Raw genomic sequence first — 17,922 nt, forward strand, 5'->3', positions numbered from 1 at the left:
ATGTGAAAAAGTAATATCCGGGGGCATTTACCGGTTCAAATATCACATCGCAGGGATCTCAAAACATGATACGAATCCTTGTGAGAATACAACAGAAGAAATAAAAAGGTTTGCAAATGCCTTGCTCGCAGCTGGAGAGCAAAAAAAATTGCAAAGAGAGCGGAATAAATTGCATGTCAGGGCAGCCATAGCAGAGACCCAGGGCAGTTTCGTTGATGTTCAGGAGGAGGAGGCAGCCATTGAAAGCATGGATGGCTCTTATTGTGGGCCGCGTGTCCGCAAACAGGGTGTTTTTTCTTTCACGAGTTCCACTCCCACTCCCACTCCTACACCTCCTAGCACTTCCGCACCATCAGGATCAGCAGGTGCTTCTGGGATAGGGAGCTATTTTGTGCCGAGGCACACACCTGGTGCACAACCTTCATTAGAGGCCACTAGATGGAATAAGGAGGTCCATGACCAGTTGGACAATGCACTACCAGATTTCTGGGTTTTCAACAACCTTCCTATTAGTGTTGTTGACAGTCCCTATTGGGAGGCTTTGGCCACAGGGTTGACAGTTGCAGGAAAGGGGTACAAGTCCCCTTCTCGTTTTGTGTTGGGTGGCAGGTAAGCGAATAATTTTATTACACTCGATTTCCGTTTAATTTTTAATTTTTTACTTAGTTCTAAATTTTAATTAATTTATCTAGAAATTAGAATGTTGATTACTAAAGTCTAAATCAATTTTAAATTACTAAGAATCTAAGACATAACTAAATTTTGTTTTTGTAGGCTTATTGGAAATGTTGTTGAGAGGGCCAAAGCATTTGTTGAGGAACAGAAACAAGAATGGACAAAATTTGGTTGCACCATTCTTTCTGACGGGTGGACGGATGGGAAGAGCAGGACCATAATTAATTTTTTGGCCTGCTGTAATGATAATGTGGTGTTCCTAAAATCAATCGATGCCTCCAACAAGGTAAAAAATGCTCAGACATTAGCATTGATGTTGGAGAACATCGTCTTAGAGATTGGCATTGAAAATGTGGTGCAAATCATCACAGACAATGCTGCTGCATATGTATCAGCAGGTAAACCGTAATTTTATGTTGCATGTGCATTGTGAATTTCACAACAAGAATTTTTAGTAGTTTGATATATTTGAAAAGTTGGAAACTAATTAGTATTTGCTTTTACAATTGGCAAGAAAACTCCTACAGCAGAAGCACCCCACTCTCTCTTGGACCCCGTGTGCAGCACATGTCCTTGACCTTCTTTTGAAGGACATGGGCAAACTTGAGTGGGTCACTCCAATTGTGGAGGATGCAAGGCGGGTGACAAAATACATATACAATCACCCATGGGTCCTTAGCCTGATGAGAGAGCACACTGATGGCAAAGAAATTGTCAGGCCTGCCGTCACAAGGTTTGCAACGATTTTTTTGACATTGCAAAGCATTCTCGATAATTTGGCTTCTTTGAAGCAAATGTTTGTTTCCAAAAAATGGCTTGCTTCCACATTTTCAAAGAAGAGTGAAGGAGAGAATGTTGTGCGGATTGTGTTTGATAAATATTTTGAAGATAAGGCTGATGAAATAGTAAAGGTAACTACAAAACTTTAAGTTTTAGTTTACACTTTACAACTTTATAACATAATAAGTTTGTAACTCAAGTAAATAATAATTTTGTAACTTGTCAACTAATTTCAAATTTATATTGCAGGTGTCCAAGCCTTTAGTCGGAGTTTTGCGTTTGGTTGATGGAGACCAAACGCCAATGGGTGAACTATATGAGGCCATGGACAAGGCCAAAGAATCTGTCAAAAATTACTACGAGGGGGAAAGCATCAAATATGAACCCATTTGGCAGATCATTGATAGAAGGTGGAATAATCAGCTTCACCAACCCATTCATGCAGCAAGATATTTCCTCAACCCACGTTTTAGGTATACTGTAAGCTCATTCTTACTCAAATTTAAGTTAACGAAGACTTCAGTTCATTTTGCTTTCGTAGGGTGTTGGGTGTGTACTAAAATTGGAAGACTTATTTGTTTTTGGTTTTTGGTTTTAGGGCTGATGGTACATATGCAGATCCTGATGGAGAGGTCATCAGAGGCCTAAGTGAGTGCGTCGAAAAGATGGTAACCAGCGAGGAAACAAGAGATAAAATCATCGCTGAGCAGGAGATCTTCACTTCAGCAGGAGGCAAGGTGTTCTCCACTTCTCTCTGCAAGAGAGCAAGGCTTACACAAACCCCAGGTAATACATTTGCAAACTTCTGAATCTCAAATGCTAAATTAATATTTATGTTTCATTTTTTGTTGCCTATTAGTATTTTCTAACTTGTACAATTTTTGTGATGCAGTGGCTTGGTGGACCACTTGGGGTGCAAGCACTCCAAATCTTGCAAAATTTGCTCTCAGAATCCTATCACAGCCTTGTAGCGCATCACATGTGAGCGCAACTGGAGTTTGTTTGAGGCCATCCACACAAAAAAGAGAAACAGGTTGTCCCAAAAGAGGATGAATGACATGGTCTATGTGCAATATAATCTTAAATTGCGCATGAAAAAGGCGCAACAAGATCCTCCTGGGCCAATCGATTTGGATGAGATAGATCCTTATTATGATTGGACGGCACAGGAGCAAGCTCCCTTATTTACACAGGAGGACATCTCGAATTTGGAGAAGGAGGCCGTGGAGGAGGTTGCGGAGGAGGAAGGGGGTGGAACTGGATATGACATCGATTTGGATGACATCGAGGAGGGCGATGATGAGGATGATGACATTGAGCTTACTGCAGAGGACCTTGACATCTTGCGCGCAGCGAATGTGGAGATACCGACATCTAGTTCTATAGCTACACCATCTCCTGCATTGGCACAGATACAGACACGGGCACAAACCATGCGGGGTTCTAGTTCTAGAGCTTTACCCTCTCCCGCACTCGCTAGTAAAGTGACTGGGAAGAGGAAGATGTAGTCTTGTATTTGACATTTGTACTTATTTGTAGTCATGTTGATGTGCTTATTTGAACTCTTTACATTTGACACTTTATTTATGAGAATACTTCTCATGTGTTGTGAACTTGTTAGTTGTTAGTAATTTACAACTTGTCACTACTAACTTGTTAGTAATTTACCGATTAATAACTCTTTTTGCATTGATATAAATCTAAACATGATTGTTTCTTATGTATTGTTAGTAATTAAGTCATTAGATGCAAAAAAACATTGAATTTTGTAAAAAAATCGCATTTTTTTATTAAAATTTAGTGGTTTTTTAGTTCCCGATTTTTTCCCGATTTTTCCCGATTAAACTTTTTCAGGCCTAGGCGATTAATCTCCTCAGGCGATTTTTACATCAATGCTCTCAACTATCGCCTTCAAGAGATATATTACATTACAATATATGGGCAAGTGACATTCAGGTTAGACATACGATCCATAACATTCCCCAAAAAACAGGAAACATATTACGATAAATAGATCCATTCCCAAATCAAAGGGAAACACAAGGCATAAACGATTTGAAGACTTGCAGCTCCATATTTATGTCCTCACATGATCCAAGAACATAGTTAGAAGCACCACTAAAGACACACAGTTGTAGATTTCCATCACAAGACTGAAATCCACTAACGGTCAAGGAAATTGGCAAGAACAAGCTACTTGAGAGAGAATGAATCACAACTAGAGACCCAAACAAGTTGTGAACTTAGGAACAAGAACAAGTTCATATCAAACTCTGAACATCACAAATGTTAACTCAAAGAAATCAAGGATCGTGGAATCAATCAATAGACTGAAATAATGGCAAATTAAGAAAACTGGAAACAGAATATTATTGGTTGATGCAAGATCACTCGGAACCTAATATGCTCCTGAATCAGTTGTTCATAACCATAAAATCAGCATTTGTCCCATACCTTTGGTTAGTGTTTCCATATGGCTCATTCTTCTCTTCTACAAAATTTGGTTTCTTAACACAAGTCCTGATCTATCAAGTATACCCCTCTCAAAAATTCCAACAAAACCTATTATAGAAGCTATCTCATAGCTACAAACTACATTAGGTGAAGATTGATCAATAAAATTCAGAAATTAACTTCCTCCTCATCCTCAACACACTAAAACTCCTTACTATAAGAAATGTTGGATATACTATCAACTATTTCATCCCTATGGATTTCATTAATGCCTTCAATAATTCGCTTAATCTCCATGATCCTTATATTAGTTCCATGTTTCATAGGTTTTTCTCTATATAGTGAGAAATGAGCCATACTTAACTGGTGGCAAAGATTGTCAACCACCTTTTCCTAGTCTTCTGCAAACTTGATAGCCAAATCGCTATGCATGAACAGCTGCATGTAATATGATACCCTTTTTACCTATAATTCTTCAATTGTGTGTAGCTACGCACTAGTGACTCCATTCAAAACTCCCTTTTCCTCTCCTAAGTTTGAGTTTCCCAAATAAGATCTGCAATGTATTTAATAGAAACATCTGCCCTTGATAATACTCGCAAAATCTTCTCCTTCGCGACTAATAATTGGTCATTCAAATCTGCAATGCTTAAGGCCTTTTCTCTAAGTCATCAAAGTGACTTGGCCACTCACAACATTACATTTTCTAGTTTTCTTTTATCTATAGGAACACTACACCCATCAGTATCAGCTGACTCAATGGACGAGACCATAAAATCCTCACGTCAAAATGGTGGGACAGCATTATGATGAACCATAGATTCATCCAAAAACTCATTTTTTTAGCAAGGTTTATCAAAAATAATCTCCAAGTCACCAATATAGAGACTTGTATACCCCTCACCTACAACAATGACGAATTCTTTTTGTTTCAACTCATTCTGTCATTGTGTTAGAACCAAACTTTAGCAGCCGTGCCTTCTTTGTTGTCAGTCCATACTTTCTTTGCTGACTTATCTTCCTCTAGCACCTTTGCCATTTTACTTGTGCTTATGTGATTAGGCTGCCATGGCACTTCGCAGGAAAGAAAAGTTCTTGTCAAGTTAGTTTGTTCTTGCTGCATTCATGAATTCTTGTATTGGAAGACTATTTTTCATTAACTACTTCTATCTCTACCCAACAAAGGTTTCAATATCTTCTCACAACAAAGTATCACTCTTCCAACCAATTGCCCCTCAACTAATAGGAATCCAAGAATTCCCTTCTTCCAGTTAGTTGACATGATAGAACACAGAGATTGTGGTACATCATAATTCTCATCAATGAACAAAACCATAATTGTTTGTATAGCTGCAGTAACATTATTATCATGATCTTCTGTAATGGAAACAAGGAAATGGTGAAACATGCTAGGCATTAAGCTTCTACAATGCCTCTGTTAAATACCTATCAATGTTACAATACAGATATTTTAAGTTTTTCTATATTTTAATAACCTTCCCTGCATGTTTTTACAGTCGACTCATGTCATCCCCTAAAAAATGGCCCAAAAAGTACCCCAGACCAGAAATATGTTGCCATCCCATTTCGTTCTCTTCCCCAAGCTTGAGTGAGAATAGTCATAAACCAACAAAATAGATTTTCTCACAATATAATGATATATTTTTAACTAACCAACAAGTGTGGCCCCCTGCACTGTAAAGTGAAGCATTGGATAGATCTTGTATGTGCCATGCCACTACCCAATGAGTCACTTTTACAGAAAAACACTTTCAAAGAATAACAAGATCATCAACTGGTAAATTCAGTAACTGATCCAAAAAGAGCATATTTGGCTAAGTGCCTCACACTGTGGAAGATCAATTTTGCCTTCAAAAAAGAAATATGGAAAACAACAACTCTGTGCTGGCCATTGATCCTAGAACAAGATCACTATCAAGAATTGGTACTAGATCACAAAAATTGATAAAACTTGGACCAACTTAAATGAGATTTTTTTTTACCAAAGATCACTATGAAACCAAGTTACCATCAAGTGCTTGTCTAATAGTTGACATTGCAAAGAGTGGCTTCAAGTTCAAGGAGAGTTTATTCTAATGGTCGATTCAACGGCAACCCTTTAGCGTAGACTCCAACCAACACACCACCCACATTCAAGCACATGATGAATAGTCTACTTAGGCCATTCACAAATTCTTTTTTTGTCATCTGCTTTGATGATTTATCATTTTTAATAAGACATAGGAAGAGAACCTGCAACATGTTCAACAAGACCTTTTCGCTAAAATTGCTATTAGACAACTGCTCTTTAGATATTGAAAGAATCTAGTACCTCTACTACATTGTTGACAGAGATTCAGCACATGTCAACCTTGAGAGCACTAATCTATGCATCTTAAAGGAAAATGTTCTTTCATAAAGTTTCAGATCCATGCTTAGTAGCTAAAAGGAATGGATGATAGCTTTTCTAGCCATTACAAGATTTTGATGTAACTGTACTTTTCAACTTATATAATCAAGATAAATTTATTCCAAAACAAACTTAAATTTAGGAAACGCTTTTATTTTTCCCTTAAATTGGAAAAAGTATATTTTGTGAGGCAAATTAGTCTCCTTTGGAAAACAATAACTAAATTAGCCTACACTCCAACCAACACACCACCCACATTCAAGCACATAATGAATAGTCTACTTAGGTCACTCACAAACTCTTTTTTCATCATCTGCTTCAATGATTTCTCATTTTTAATAAGACACAAGAAGAGAACCTGCAACATGTTCAACAAGACCTTTTAGCTAAAATTGCTATAGAGACAACTGCTCTTTAGATATTGAAAGAATCTAGTACCTCTACTACATTGTTGACAGAGATTCAGCACATGCCAACTTTGAGAGCACTAATCTATGCATCTTAGAGAAAAACGTGCTTTCATAAAGTTTCAGATCCATGTTTAGTAGCTAAAAGGAATGGATGATAGCTTTTCTAGCTATTACAAGATTTTCACGTCGTAACTGTATTTTTCAACTTATATAATCAAGATAAATTTCTTCCAAAGTAAACTTAAATTTAGGAAACGCTTTTATGTTTCCCTTGCATACAAAAATAGTATATTTTGTCAAGCAAATTAGTCTCCTTTTGTAATGTCTCCTTTTTAGCATTCATAGCATGATGTTGTCGTTAGCCTATTTCCCCACGGTCCCATAGGCTAACTAGGACACTAAAGGGGCTTAGAAGCCATTTGGCCTAGATAGTTTCAGTTGCAGGTCTTTCTGAGGGGTTTTGATGCAACTTTGGGCATACTTACTATTTATAGTAAGTCATCTTGGGCATGGGTGGACATCCAGTGGCAATGGTATGTCGATGGTAATTGTTTAAAATCGGCAAGAAGACTTGTTTATCATTGATAAGATTTGTTTTGCATTGATAAAGCTATTTTATAAAGTTAAATTTAAATATTTAACTTTATTAATGCATAGACTATAGTTTGTGGGAAATATTTAAATTAAAATAGTCCATTTTATTTTATAACACATTGGAGACATAAGTTACATAAAGGGAGTTATGTTTTATCCCACATTGAGAAAACGAAGGATGGAGCTCTTGTGAGAACACTATAAAAGAAATGGAAGAGCTTCTTTTAAGTATGGTTGGAAATATCAAAGAAATTGGAGAATTTTCTGGAGGTTATGTCTCAATAGTTTGAAGGACGAAATCCCTTCAAGTTGAAAATCTTGACGCCATTGAAAGATATAGTCTTGAGATTCAACAGGGTAGCAATCCGAAAAAGCAGAAACAAAAAAGCAGTCCGAAAAAGCGTAACCGAAAAAGCAGGCGGAAAAAGCGGAATCGAAAAAAGCAAGCGAAAAAAGCGAAACTGAAAAAGCAGGCGGAAAAAGCGGAATCGAAAAAGCAAGCGGAAAAAGCGAAACCGAAAAAGCAAGCCGAAAAAGCAGTTCGAAAAAGTAAAGCAAAAGGGGCAGCATTGAAGGAAAATTATTACAGCCATCTACAACCAGGTTCCCTTGTTAGTATTGTTTTTTTTAGGGTATTATAAGTTTCAGCTGTAAGTGTGCATTATACCAGCATTGTCATTTTGGTAATCCATGTAAATGCCAAAGTCTTGGCCATATTTCATGAGCATTGTATTAGAAATTTGATTGCAATCAAAAAGATAATAGTTGCTGGTGTCATTTAAGCAATTCAATCTCATTATTTATCAGCTAGATAGTTTGCATACCAACTGTTTGCAAAAATGCCAGTTGCCTGTAGGTGTTCTTTTCTCATGCTTAGATCATAATATATGCATTGAATATTGTCAAAATTAGGAGCACACTCATGTTAGATCATTGTGTAGTTCATTGTAATCTTCTATCACTAGATTCTCATTGATGCAAATTGGAAAAAAGTCATTTAAAGCAAGCTGAAATACTATATCAGTCATATGTCTCTTGCATGTGAATTCTTTGATGAAATTCTTTGAGCTTTCATTAGCATTTTTGAGGGCAGATTTGAGGAGGGTCATTACAGTGGTATCAGAGCTTGCTTGCAAAGTGTTTGACGAAATGTCAAACAACTGAAGTATAAAGATTTTTGGTGTTTGAAGAAGTTATAACCTATTGGGGTCATTACAGTGGTATCAGAGCTATAAGTCCTGCCATCCTATGGAGGTCTTATAGGGAATTTGGAATAGCCAGATAAAGAGAAAAATGTTTGACAAAATGAATGTCGGTCCAGATCAGGGAAAGGAAAGATTCTTACAATTATTAGACACCTTAGCACAGAGACAGCGATCAGCAGAGCAAAGAGCACAGGAACAGAGTCAGAGATTTGAGCTTATGATGCAGATGATGGCTTGTCAAATGGGGTTGAATGCTAATGTGGGTGGAGGAAATAATCAGAATGGTAATAATCAGGATGGGGCACATAATGGAGGCGAACAAGTTGGGAACAATTTCGGTCATGCACCCCAGCAAACTAGGACAGTGAGTTCACGGCCCATGATTCCCATATTTCCTCCTAGAGCTCTAGAGCAACCCGTACCAGAGCCCCAGATCACTGATATACAGGACCAGCTGAGGAGAGATTGGGAAGTCGGAGGTCCAAATTTTATTGCTGCAATTACCTTTAGGGAGTATATAGATGTGCGGATGAAGCATATGCCACGTGGACATGACAGGAACCAGAGCTATGAGCTACAGAAGAAAGTAGGGAAACTTCAGTTACCATATTATGATGGCTCGGGGAAGTCTACAGCAAGAGCTTGGGTTCAAAAGCTTGACACATACTTTCAAATGAACCCTATGCCTGAGAAAGAAGCTATTAAGTATGCAGCAATTCACCTGGATGGGTTAGCACACAAGTGGTGGCATCATGGTATGGTCACTATGGGTCATGCACACATTACCTCATATGTGGAGTTCTCGGAGAGACTGATTGAACGCTTTGATAGGCCTAAGGATCATACCTTCCCTATGACAGGCAGAAACTTGTATGAGGAGTTTAACAGACATGCAGATTCGATACAGGGAGACTTCAACACATCTTCAAGTAATGGTTTATCTGCATCATCTTCACAGGCAGAAGGGGTTTTAGATGTTGTGCAGGTTGAGCCAGTTGCATCAGAAGGTGATATCATAGGCACATTGGATTGCATGATTGACACAGATAGTGATTCCAGTACAGTTGGGCTGGATGAAGTTACAGCAGTTGAGGATACTGTCATGTTTGAGGATAGTACAGTTGATTAAAAAGTGAGCATTCAGGACTTTGCAGAAAATGAGTATCAAGCACAGTTGGATGCTTCTTCACATGAGATAGAGGCTAGTAGCTCTTCACTTGGTTTGGCAAGCCAGCCGAAGACAAGGGACAAGGATATTGTCGCGACTTTATCTCATCATGACAGGATGTATGGATTGATTGAGAATCAAATTTGGATGATTCAACTACAGGAGAGATAGAAAGGAGTTACAACAGGTTCTTCTTGTGACGACTTACAGAGGATCAAGGAAGGCATGGAAGCAATGAAGGTAAGTTACATACACCGACTTTTAGATCACGATCATCTCCTTAATCTTGCAGGGATCTATTTAGATGCATTGAAGAAGAAGGAGGAGGATGACCAGCTTTCTCATGAGCTATAGGATACTCGGAATTCCTTGGTGTGTATTCAGTTGGCTCTCCAGGATTCTGAGAGACATGTGGACGAGCTTTGTCTTGAGGTGAGCTCAGTTCGAGAGTTAGCACTTACAGCAGGGACTCAGTTTTCTTTTACAGTCAGGTCACATGTTGATGATTTCTCAAAGATGACAGAGTTTACAGGAGAGTCCCAGGATCTAATTATTACAGACGACACCCAGGGGGATGTTGTGGATAGTTTTGAGGACTTACTTTCCTCAACAGTTTTTTATGGTACGGAGGGGTTGGACAGCGATGCTACAGTTTTTGATACTACGTATGTTGATATGAGCTTTGGAGTTGATTCGCAGGATATGGATGGTAATAGTCTAGAGACTAGTAACTTTGAGGATGCTCCTTTAGACAGTGTGTTAGAGGAGGTTTGTAGGAGACAGTCTAGCCAGTGCCATCATGTGTCTAGTCAGTTGAGAGTTAGTGAACGAGACATTTCTATCGCTTGCCAGCATTTCGACGCTGCTCGTCAGTTGTTAGCAGTTTATGGATGGGGTTGTCCTACTACTGATGAGCAGGGAGGTAGTTATCTTTCCTTGACAAAGATCCACTCTTTATGGGAGGCTATTCGGATTCTGAGACAGGATTATATGCAGTTGGTAGCCAACAGAGATTATCTTATGGAGTGGGGGAGTACAGCATACGATGCATTATTGGCCAAGGAAGATGAGGTGAGTGAGCTTACTCAGCAGCTCGAGGTGACTTCTGAGATTCTTGAGAGTACACAGTTGGCTTTCGAGGAGTCACAGTTTCATTTGGCTAAGGTGATCATGGAGTTAGAGCGACTGCAGTCTTTACCAGATTCTGTACAGTCACAAGCTGTGGTGTCTAGTGATCCGAGGATGTCCATGGTCGAGATTGTCAGAGATAGTGGAGATGGGTATGCATCCACCCTTGATACTAACATTGGCATATCGGTTTCGTTCCTACTAGAGTCAGGTTCAGTTGAGTTGGGTGCTATAGCAGATTGTTGTGGTATGCCTGACATGGTGGTGGCCTCTAGTACTGATGGCACGGAGACTAGAGATGTTGTATCAAAGATCATGTGTGATGTTGGTGAGCCGGCAGTTGGCATGGTTCTTGCTAGTGATACTACTCCCTTGGCAATGTCTTCGAAGGTAGTAATCAGTTCCAGCTTGGTTAGTGATCGATTGCAGTTAGTTTCATCTGGGTTGCAATCTGAGCCACTAACTAAGATTGGCGCATTCCATCGGCATTACACTGTGAGGTATGCTCATCAATTTACCTTTGATGATCATGTTGATGAGATGATGATATGGAGATATACTTTGATTCCTAGTGGTTGTCATCAGTTATGGGATGGTTTGACGCCACAGGATGAGAGTTGTGATGGGCATGACATGGCAATAGGTTTTGTGGTTGATAGCTTGATAATACATGACTTAGAGAAGGAGTTTGGGAGTGATGCTTCAGCGGTTGTTGTTATTGATTCTACTCCTTTGGTTATGACATCTCCTGACTTAGCTGGTGATCAGTTACAGTGGGTTGTATCACTTGTTCATGGTGATCTGTTGACTGGGATTGGTTCTTTTTATCAGCATTATACTGCAGGGTATGTACATCACTTAGCATTTGATCCTTGTGTTAAGGAGTTGGTGGCAGGCAGATTTGGTTTGGGTTCCATTTCTTGCTGTTTATCTTGTGATGTCTTTTCACCATCAGTGGTGCATGGGAGTTATGGTTATGAGACAGTGGCCCATAATCTACAGAGTTGTGTTAACTGCAGTAGATGTATAGTGTGTGGATTCTTTGTATTTGGTGCAGTTTCATGTGGGAGTGGTCACCATTGTTGCAGAGTTGGATTGTACATTCCATATAGACCAGTGAGATGCGTTGATGGTATTTACTGTGTTGGCAGTTTGGGTTATCTACTCTACTTGGGTTTTGATATTTCGAGAGCTTGTTTCTCATGGGTTCCTAACTTTGGAGTTTGGGTGAGTTGTATTCGCCAATTTGATTATGGATTCCTCTTGGTTAATTTTCAGAGGTTGTTGCAGGAGCCTATGTTGACTAACAGCAGTATAGTTCATGACTACATTTGGGATCCAGGTGGATTGATTGGGTTGTTGTTCGGCCATTGCTTGGGGACAAGCAATTTTGGGAAGGGCGGACTGTAATGTCCCCTTTTTAGCATTCATAGCATGATGTTGTCGTTAGCCTATTTCCTCACGGTCCCGTAGGCTAACTAGGACATTAAAGGGGCTTAGAGGCCATTTGGCCTAGATAGTTTCAGTTGCAGGTCTTTCTGAGGGGTTTTGAGACAACTTTGGGCATACTTACTATTTATAGTAAGTCATCTTTGGCATGGGTGGACATCCAGTGGCAACGGTATGTCGATAGTAATTGTTTAAAATCGGCAAGAAGACTTGTTTATCATTGATAAGATTTGTTTTGCATTGATAAAGCTATTTTATAAAGTTAAATTTAAATATTTAACTTTATTAATGCATAGACTATAGTTTGTGAGAAATATTTAAATTAAAAGAGTCCCTTTTATTTTATAACACATTGGAGACATAAGTTACATAAAGGGAGTTATGTTTTATCCCACATTGAGAAAACGAAGGATGGAGCTCTTGTGAGAACACTATAAAAGAAATGGAAGAGCTTCTTTTAAGTATGGTTGGAAATATCAAAGAAATAGGAGAATTTTCTGGAGGTTATGTCTCAATAGTTTGAAGGACGAAATCCCTTCAAGCTGAAAATCTTGATGCCATTGAAAGATATGGTCTTGAGATTCAACAGGGTAGCAATCCGAAAAAGCAGAAACGAAAAAGCAGTCCGAAAAAACGGAACCGAAAAAGTAGGGAGAAAAAGTGGAATCGAAAAACGCAAGCGAAAAAAGTGGAACTGAAAAAGCAGGTGGAAAAAGAAAAATCGAAAGAGCAAGCAGAAAAAGCGGAACCGAAAAAGCAAGCCGAAAAAGCATTTCGAAAAAGTAAAGCAGAAGGGGCAGCATTGAAGGAAAATCATTACAGCCATCTACAACCAGGTTCCCTTGTTAGTATTGTTTTTTTTAGGGTATTATAAGTTTCAGCTGTAAGTGTGCATTATACCAGCATTGTCATTTTGCTAATCCATGTAAATGCCAAAGTCTTAGCCATATTTCATGAGCATTGTATTAGAAATTTGATTGCAATAAAAAAGATAATAGTTGCTGGTGTCATTTAAGCAATTCAATCTCATTATTTATCAACTAGATAGTTTGCATACCAACTGTTTGCAAAAATGCCAGTTGGTTGTAGGTGTTCTTTTCTCATGCTTAGATCATAATATATGCATTGAATATTGTCAAAATTAGGAGCACACTCATGTTAGGTCATTGTGTAGTTCATTGTAATCTTCTATCACTAGATTCTCATTGATGCAAATTGGAAAAAAGTCATTTAAAGCAAGCTGAAATACTATATCAGTCATATGTCTCTTGCATGTGAATTGTTTGATGAAATTCCTTGAGCTTTCATCAGCATTTTTGAGGGCAGATTTGAGGATGGCCATTACAGTGGTATCAGAGCTTGCTTGTAAAGTGTTTGACGAAATGTCAAACAACTGAAGTATAAAGATTTTTGGTGTTTGAAGAAGTTATAACCTATTGGGGTTATTACACCTTTGAAAAAACACCTAACTACATTATATAGCATCACTATGCAATAAACGCTAACAAGAGTCTCTGAAGGGATCATATATTGTTTTGAGTTAGTTGATCCTGGTTTGAATTGTGATTCCATAACTTCTACAGACCATTTGATATCGAAGGCCTCATTGATGACCTAGTACGTTATTTCGGCTTGCTAACTTGATTTTCTTCTTCTAATGAATTTGTTATTTGATGGTCTAAACAACAGCCAAAGCCATTCGACAAAGTATGATTTGTTTTTTCTCAAGTCCTCTTTACTAGTCAATGATTTTGGTTGTGCCATTAGCCCATTTTACCTTGTTCCCAGAGACAAACTAGGTTTTCTATACGGTCAAAGAATGTTTTTGGCCTAGGTGATTTCAATTTCAAGCTAATCGGGTTGTTTTAGTGGGGTTTCTAGGCACTCACTATTTTTAGTAACTCGGCAAACTCATCATTTTTAGATTTAATATAAAGTGACTTTATAACTTAAGCTGATATTGTTAATGTCACTTTATTATCTATGTGCACTTTATTTCCTTAAGTGGTGGAAATAAAGAAATAGAAATGGGAATGCGAAAAGTCACCTGTTTGTTCTTAAAAGGGAAGATGGTGCTCATTTCCAGCTACTTGGCATGTGATTTGGATTCACTTTTCTCTCTTAGAGAGTTATTCTTAAAAGAAGCTTTCAGCAGGTGAAAGGATGAAAACCCTCAAGTTTGGGCAGTGCATGAAAACCCATTGTCAATTGGAGACATCCCGCACAAGTTTCACATTGTATTCCAAGTTCTTCTTTTCTTATATCCAATCTTGTTGTAGTGTCTATATCTACAATTGGATTTCTGGCTTATTTTATTTAAGAACTGACAATGAAATACATGTATTTTCTGGTGGAGATTTTATGCAATAATATATTGGGACTGCTTTATCTGGTTGTTTATTAAAGTTTGTTGGAAAAATTGGAAAATCATTGCATGGAGTTATTTGATAAAAATTTATGAGTTTACATTAAGGGTTTCGAAACAAATATCCTATTAGGGGTATTACAGTGGTATCAAGGCATTGATCTTGCCATATTGTGAAGGTTATTTAAAAAATGATTATAAAGAATAAACACAACAGCTTCAAAATTGTAGCCAGTGGATTGCGTCTTGGTATAGACTCATGAATTTTTATTGAGCAATTAGGGCAGTCTTATTTGACAGTGGATTAATAAAGTTTAATGATTGTCCAAGGTTTTCTAAAGTCTAGCCGTAAGTATCATTTACAAATGTTAAAATCAACACTTTAGCATTTCTTTCCCTGGTATATATCTCAAAAGGTCCCTGGTATATATCTCAAAAGGTTGGTGTTTAATGCAAAATAAAATATTAAAGGAAACTATAGTGGGTTTGCCTGAGATAATAGTAATACGGAATTGCATGGTAGAAGTTTTTGTTTGATAATTATTTGTGGAAGTTTTATATCAGTGCAGGAGGAAATATTTGTATGTTGCGGCATCAATACTTTGTATTGGAAAAACATGAAGTTTAATGCGGGGACTTTTTTTTAATGTGAGACATATGTATTTTCATATATATGTGTAATATATATATATATATATATATTTTTTTTTTTTTTTTTTTTTTTTTTGGAGTACAAATTCTTCATTGGATGCGCACCAAGAAGGGAGCTATTATTGTTTATGGATATGTTGGAAATTAATGATTGCATTAATGCTACCTATCTAAGGTTTCAATTGTTTCTAATGTTGGGCATGACATTCTTATTATAATTATTTAAAAGGTCTGTCAATTATCAAGAACGAAGTTTCAGAATCAGTATGCATTGAATGTCTCTCTACATGTTAATGTAATTTTTATAGAAGAGTGAAATGTTCTGAATCGCGTGGAAGAGTTGTGATGGAGTTGGAAGTTGTTTCCAAGAACTGCTGAATTTAACTGAGAGTTGGAATCATTTTTAATTTAGCGTGAGCATTACCGTGACTCATTTTAGAGAACGCGAAGATTCTTGTGCCTCATCCACAATGGAAAGACTATATGGTCTTCAAACATGAACCAACATAAAAACACCCAATAGCTAACATTACCTTTGAGTATTGATGAAGTGAAATATTACATATTGGACATCATTTCTGAGGTATCATGCTTACTTTGAAGTACCCAGTTGTCTCAAGGGTCAGAGTATCTTCAGCTTCAGCTATAGATTGGTTCGAGCTTCAATAATATCGTGGAGACTAAAAGTTTAAAGAAGAGTGGAGTGTTGGAACATTTCTTGTCTGTTAATGCTTAGTTCTTATTGTGGATGTACCTAGAAATATCCTGAGTTTGGAGAAAACCAATTCTTCTTCCTAACCTCACTGCAAGTGGAATCATGGGGCCATGAATGTCTATTAGGCATCATTACACAACTGAACGCATGATCATATTGGAGCATTTTTAATAACTTTCATCTTTCTGGAGCAAACTGAAGATGCTATTATGGATGCGTATTATCCAGAATAGGGATGCATGATGCACAAAAATATTCATTGGACGAGTTCTGAGTCTAACAGCAAGCAAGAGTTTTTTAAGACATATCTGTACACACAGATTCAAGTAAACTGTGTATTACAACGTAAGGGAGTCGACTGAAATAATCATTGTGGAAATCAAGACAAACATCATTCTGGTGTTGGAGACCATTGGAGGACGTAAATATAACATTAACACACCTCTCTCAGAAGCGGTCCATGAGCAGTCCCAGGTAATGTGATTCTTATACAGATATTGGAGCATTTTTAATAACTTTCATCTTTCTGAAGCAAACTGAAGATGCTATTATGGATGCATATTATCTAAAATAGGGATGCATGATGCACAAAAATATTCATTGGACGAGTTCTGAGTCTAATAGCAAGCAAGAGTTTTTGAAGACATATCTGTACACACAGATTCAAGTAAACTGCGTATTACAACTTAAGGGAGTCGACTGAAATAATCATTGTGGAAATCAAGACAGACATCATTCTGGTGTTGGAGACCATTGGAGGATGTAAATATAACATTAGCACACCTCTCTCAGAAGGGGTGCATGAGCAGTCCCAGATAATGTGATTCTTATACAGATTGTAATGTCCCCATTTTAGCAGTTGACCAAGTGTGTGTGCGTTAGCCTTGTTCTACATGGTCCCGAGGGCTAACGAAGGGTTTAATGGGATCTTGGAGTGTTTTGGCCTAGTCATTTCCAGTTTGGGCCAAAACGAAGTTGATTTACTCAGTTTCAGGCATACTTACTATTTTTAGTAAGTCGGCAGGATACAATGCAGGTCAATTTTGGTGATTGGATTCGATACTCCTCGGTGAGAGCTTTCCGATGAGCTATCACTCGCATTATTCGAAGTCCGATTGCTAATACATTTTAATGCCTGAAGTTTTATTAAAGTAACGTCTAATTTAACTGTAAAATATTAAAGTGTTACTTTAATATTTATTTTATGGTGATGTGTACCCAAGGGAGACATAAGGGGTATTTTAATATATGTTTTATATTACACATCTTTATCCCACATTGCCCATATGAGTTGAGCGGACCCGTGGGAATAGAATAAAAGGAAGCATTTGTAGCTTCATTAGGGAGGTTGAATATGAGAAGAAATTGGTGTGTGAGTTGCAGCTCCGTTCTTGGCATTTGAGGACATCTATCCTCTCTTGTAACATTCTAGACGTCATTCCCTTGGGGTTTGGCCTTTGGAATTTTTTGTTATTGGCTTCATTATCAGGCAGTTTAGTTGCATTTCCGGCTACAGGCAGATTTGATATTTTGCTCATATCTTCTTCACTACTTGTCCGACGCTTATGCCGCTTGGAGGGAATGGTATTATGAAGGTAGTGGACTGATTGGAGGACAAAGTATTGTAGCAGCAAGTTCATAAGCATGGGCTGGAGTATTATGACAATATTGCTGAAGTAATTAGTGAGTTGATAAATCTGCCATGTATTTGGTTTTATGAATTCTGAGAATAACATTTTATTAGCAGCAGTTCATTTCCACTTTGCATATTATTGTAGTTTCTTTCTTGTTTATGTTGTATGATACCAATTCCATGCACGAAACACAACAAACAAATAAACGTTTGATTTCCAGAGTTATAAGGGGTTTTAAGAAGTTGAATGCAAACTGTTTGACATAATTCCTTTCAGCAATTTGG

At 37.8% G+C, this 17,922-nt stretch overlaps 2 protein-coding genes and 1 pseudogene across 3 annotated transcripts in view; 2 read left to right on the forward strand and 1 right to left on the reverse strand.

The window, feature by feature from the left end:
* The window catches only part of LOC149556373 (tryptophan decarboxylase 2-like), a 377,028-nt pseudogene that overhangs the window by 254,572 nt on the left and 104,534 nt on the right, over positions 1-17,922 (reverse strand). The window lies entirely within an intron of this gene.
* On the forward strand, positions 10-1,084 carry LOC149556379 (uncharacterized). The gene is made up of 2 exons (XM_089785900.1): positions 10-609; positions 775-1,084. Exons 1-2 carry the CDS (start codon positions 248-250, stop codon positions 1,082-1,084), a joined length of 672 nt encoding a protein of 223 aa, XP_089642026.1. The 5' UTR covers positions 10-247.
* Positions 1,791-3,107, forward strand: LOC149556380 (uncharacterized). The gene is made up of 2 exons (XM_089830670.1): positions 1,791-2,241; positions 2,348-3,107. The coding sequence occupies exon 2, from the start codon at positions 2,505-2,507 to the stop codon at positions 2,961-2,963; it is 459 nt and encodes a 152-aa protein (XP_089686796.1). The 5' UTR covers positions 1,791-2,241; positions 2,348-2,504; the 3' UTR covers positions 2,964-3,107.

The sequence above is a fragment of the Cupressus sempervirens genome, chromosome 5, assembly GCF_028749045.1.
Source record: "Cupressus sempervirens isolate cs-2001-9-10 chromosome 5, ASM2874904v1, whole genome shotgun sequence".
In the NCBI taxonomy this organism is placed as follows: Eukaryota; Viridiplantae; Streptophyta; class Pinopsida; order Cupressales; family Cupressaceae; genus Cupressus; species Cupressus sempervirens.

Excerpts from the sequence above, each read along its gene's own strand:
- LOC149556379 (XM_089785900.1), top strand. The coding sequence starts at position 248 with ATGGATGGCTCTTATTGTGGGCCGCGTGTCCGCAAACAGGGTGTTTTT. Across the intron at positions 610-774 it reads CGTTTTGTGTTGGGTGGCAG|GCTTATTGGAAATGTTGTTG; the intron begins GTAAGCGAATAA and ends TTGTTTTTGTAG.
- LOC149556380 (XM_089830670.1), top strand. The coding sequence starts at position 2,505 with ATGAATGACATGGTCTATGTGCAATATAATCTTAAATTGCGCATGAAA.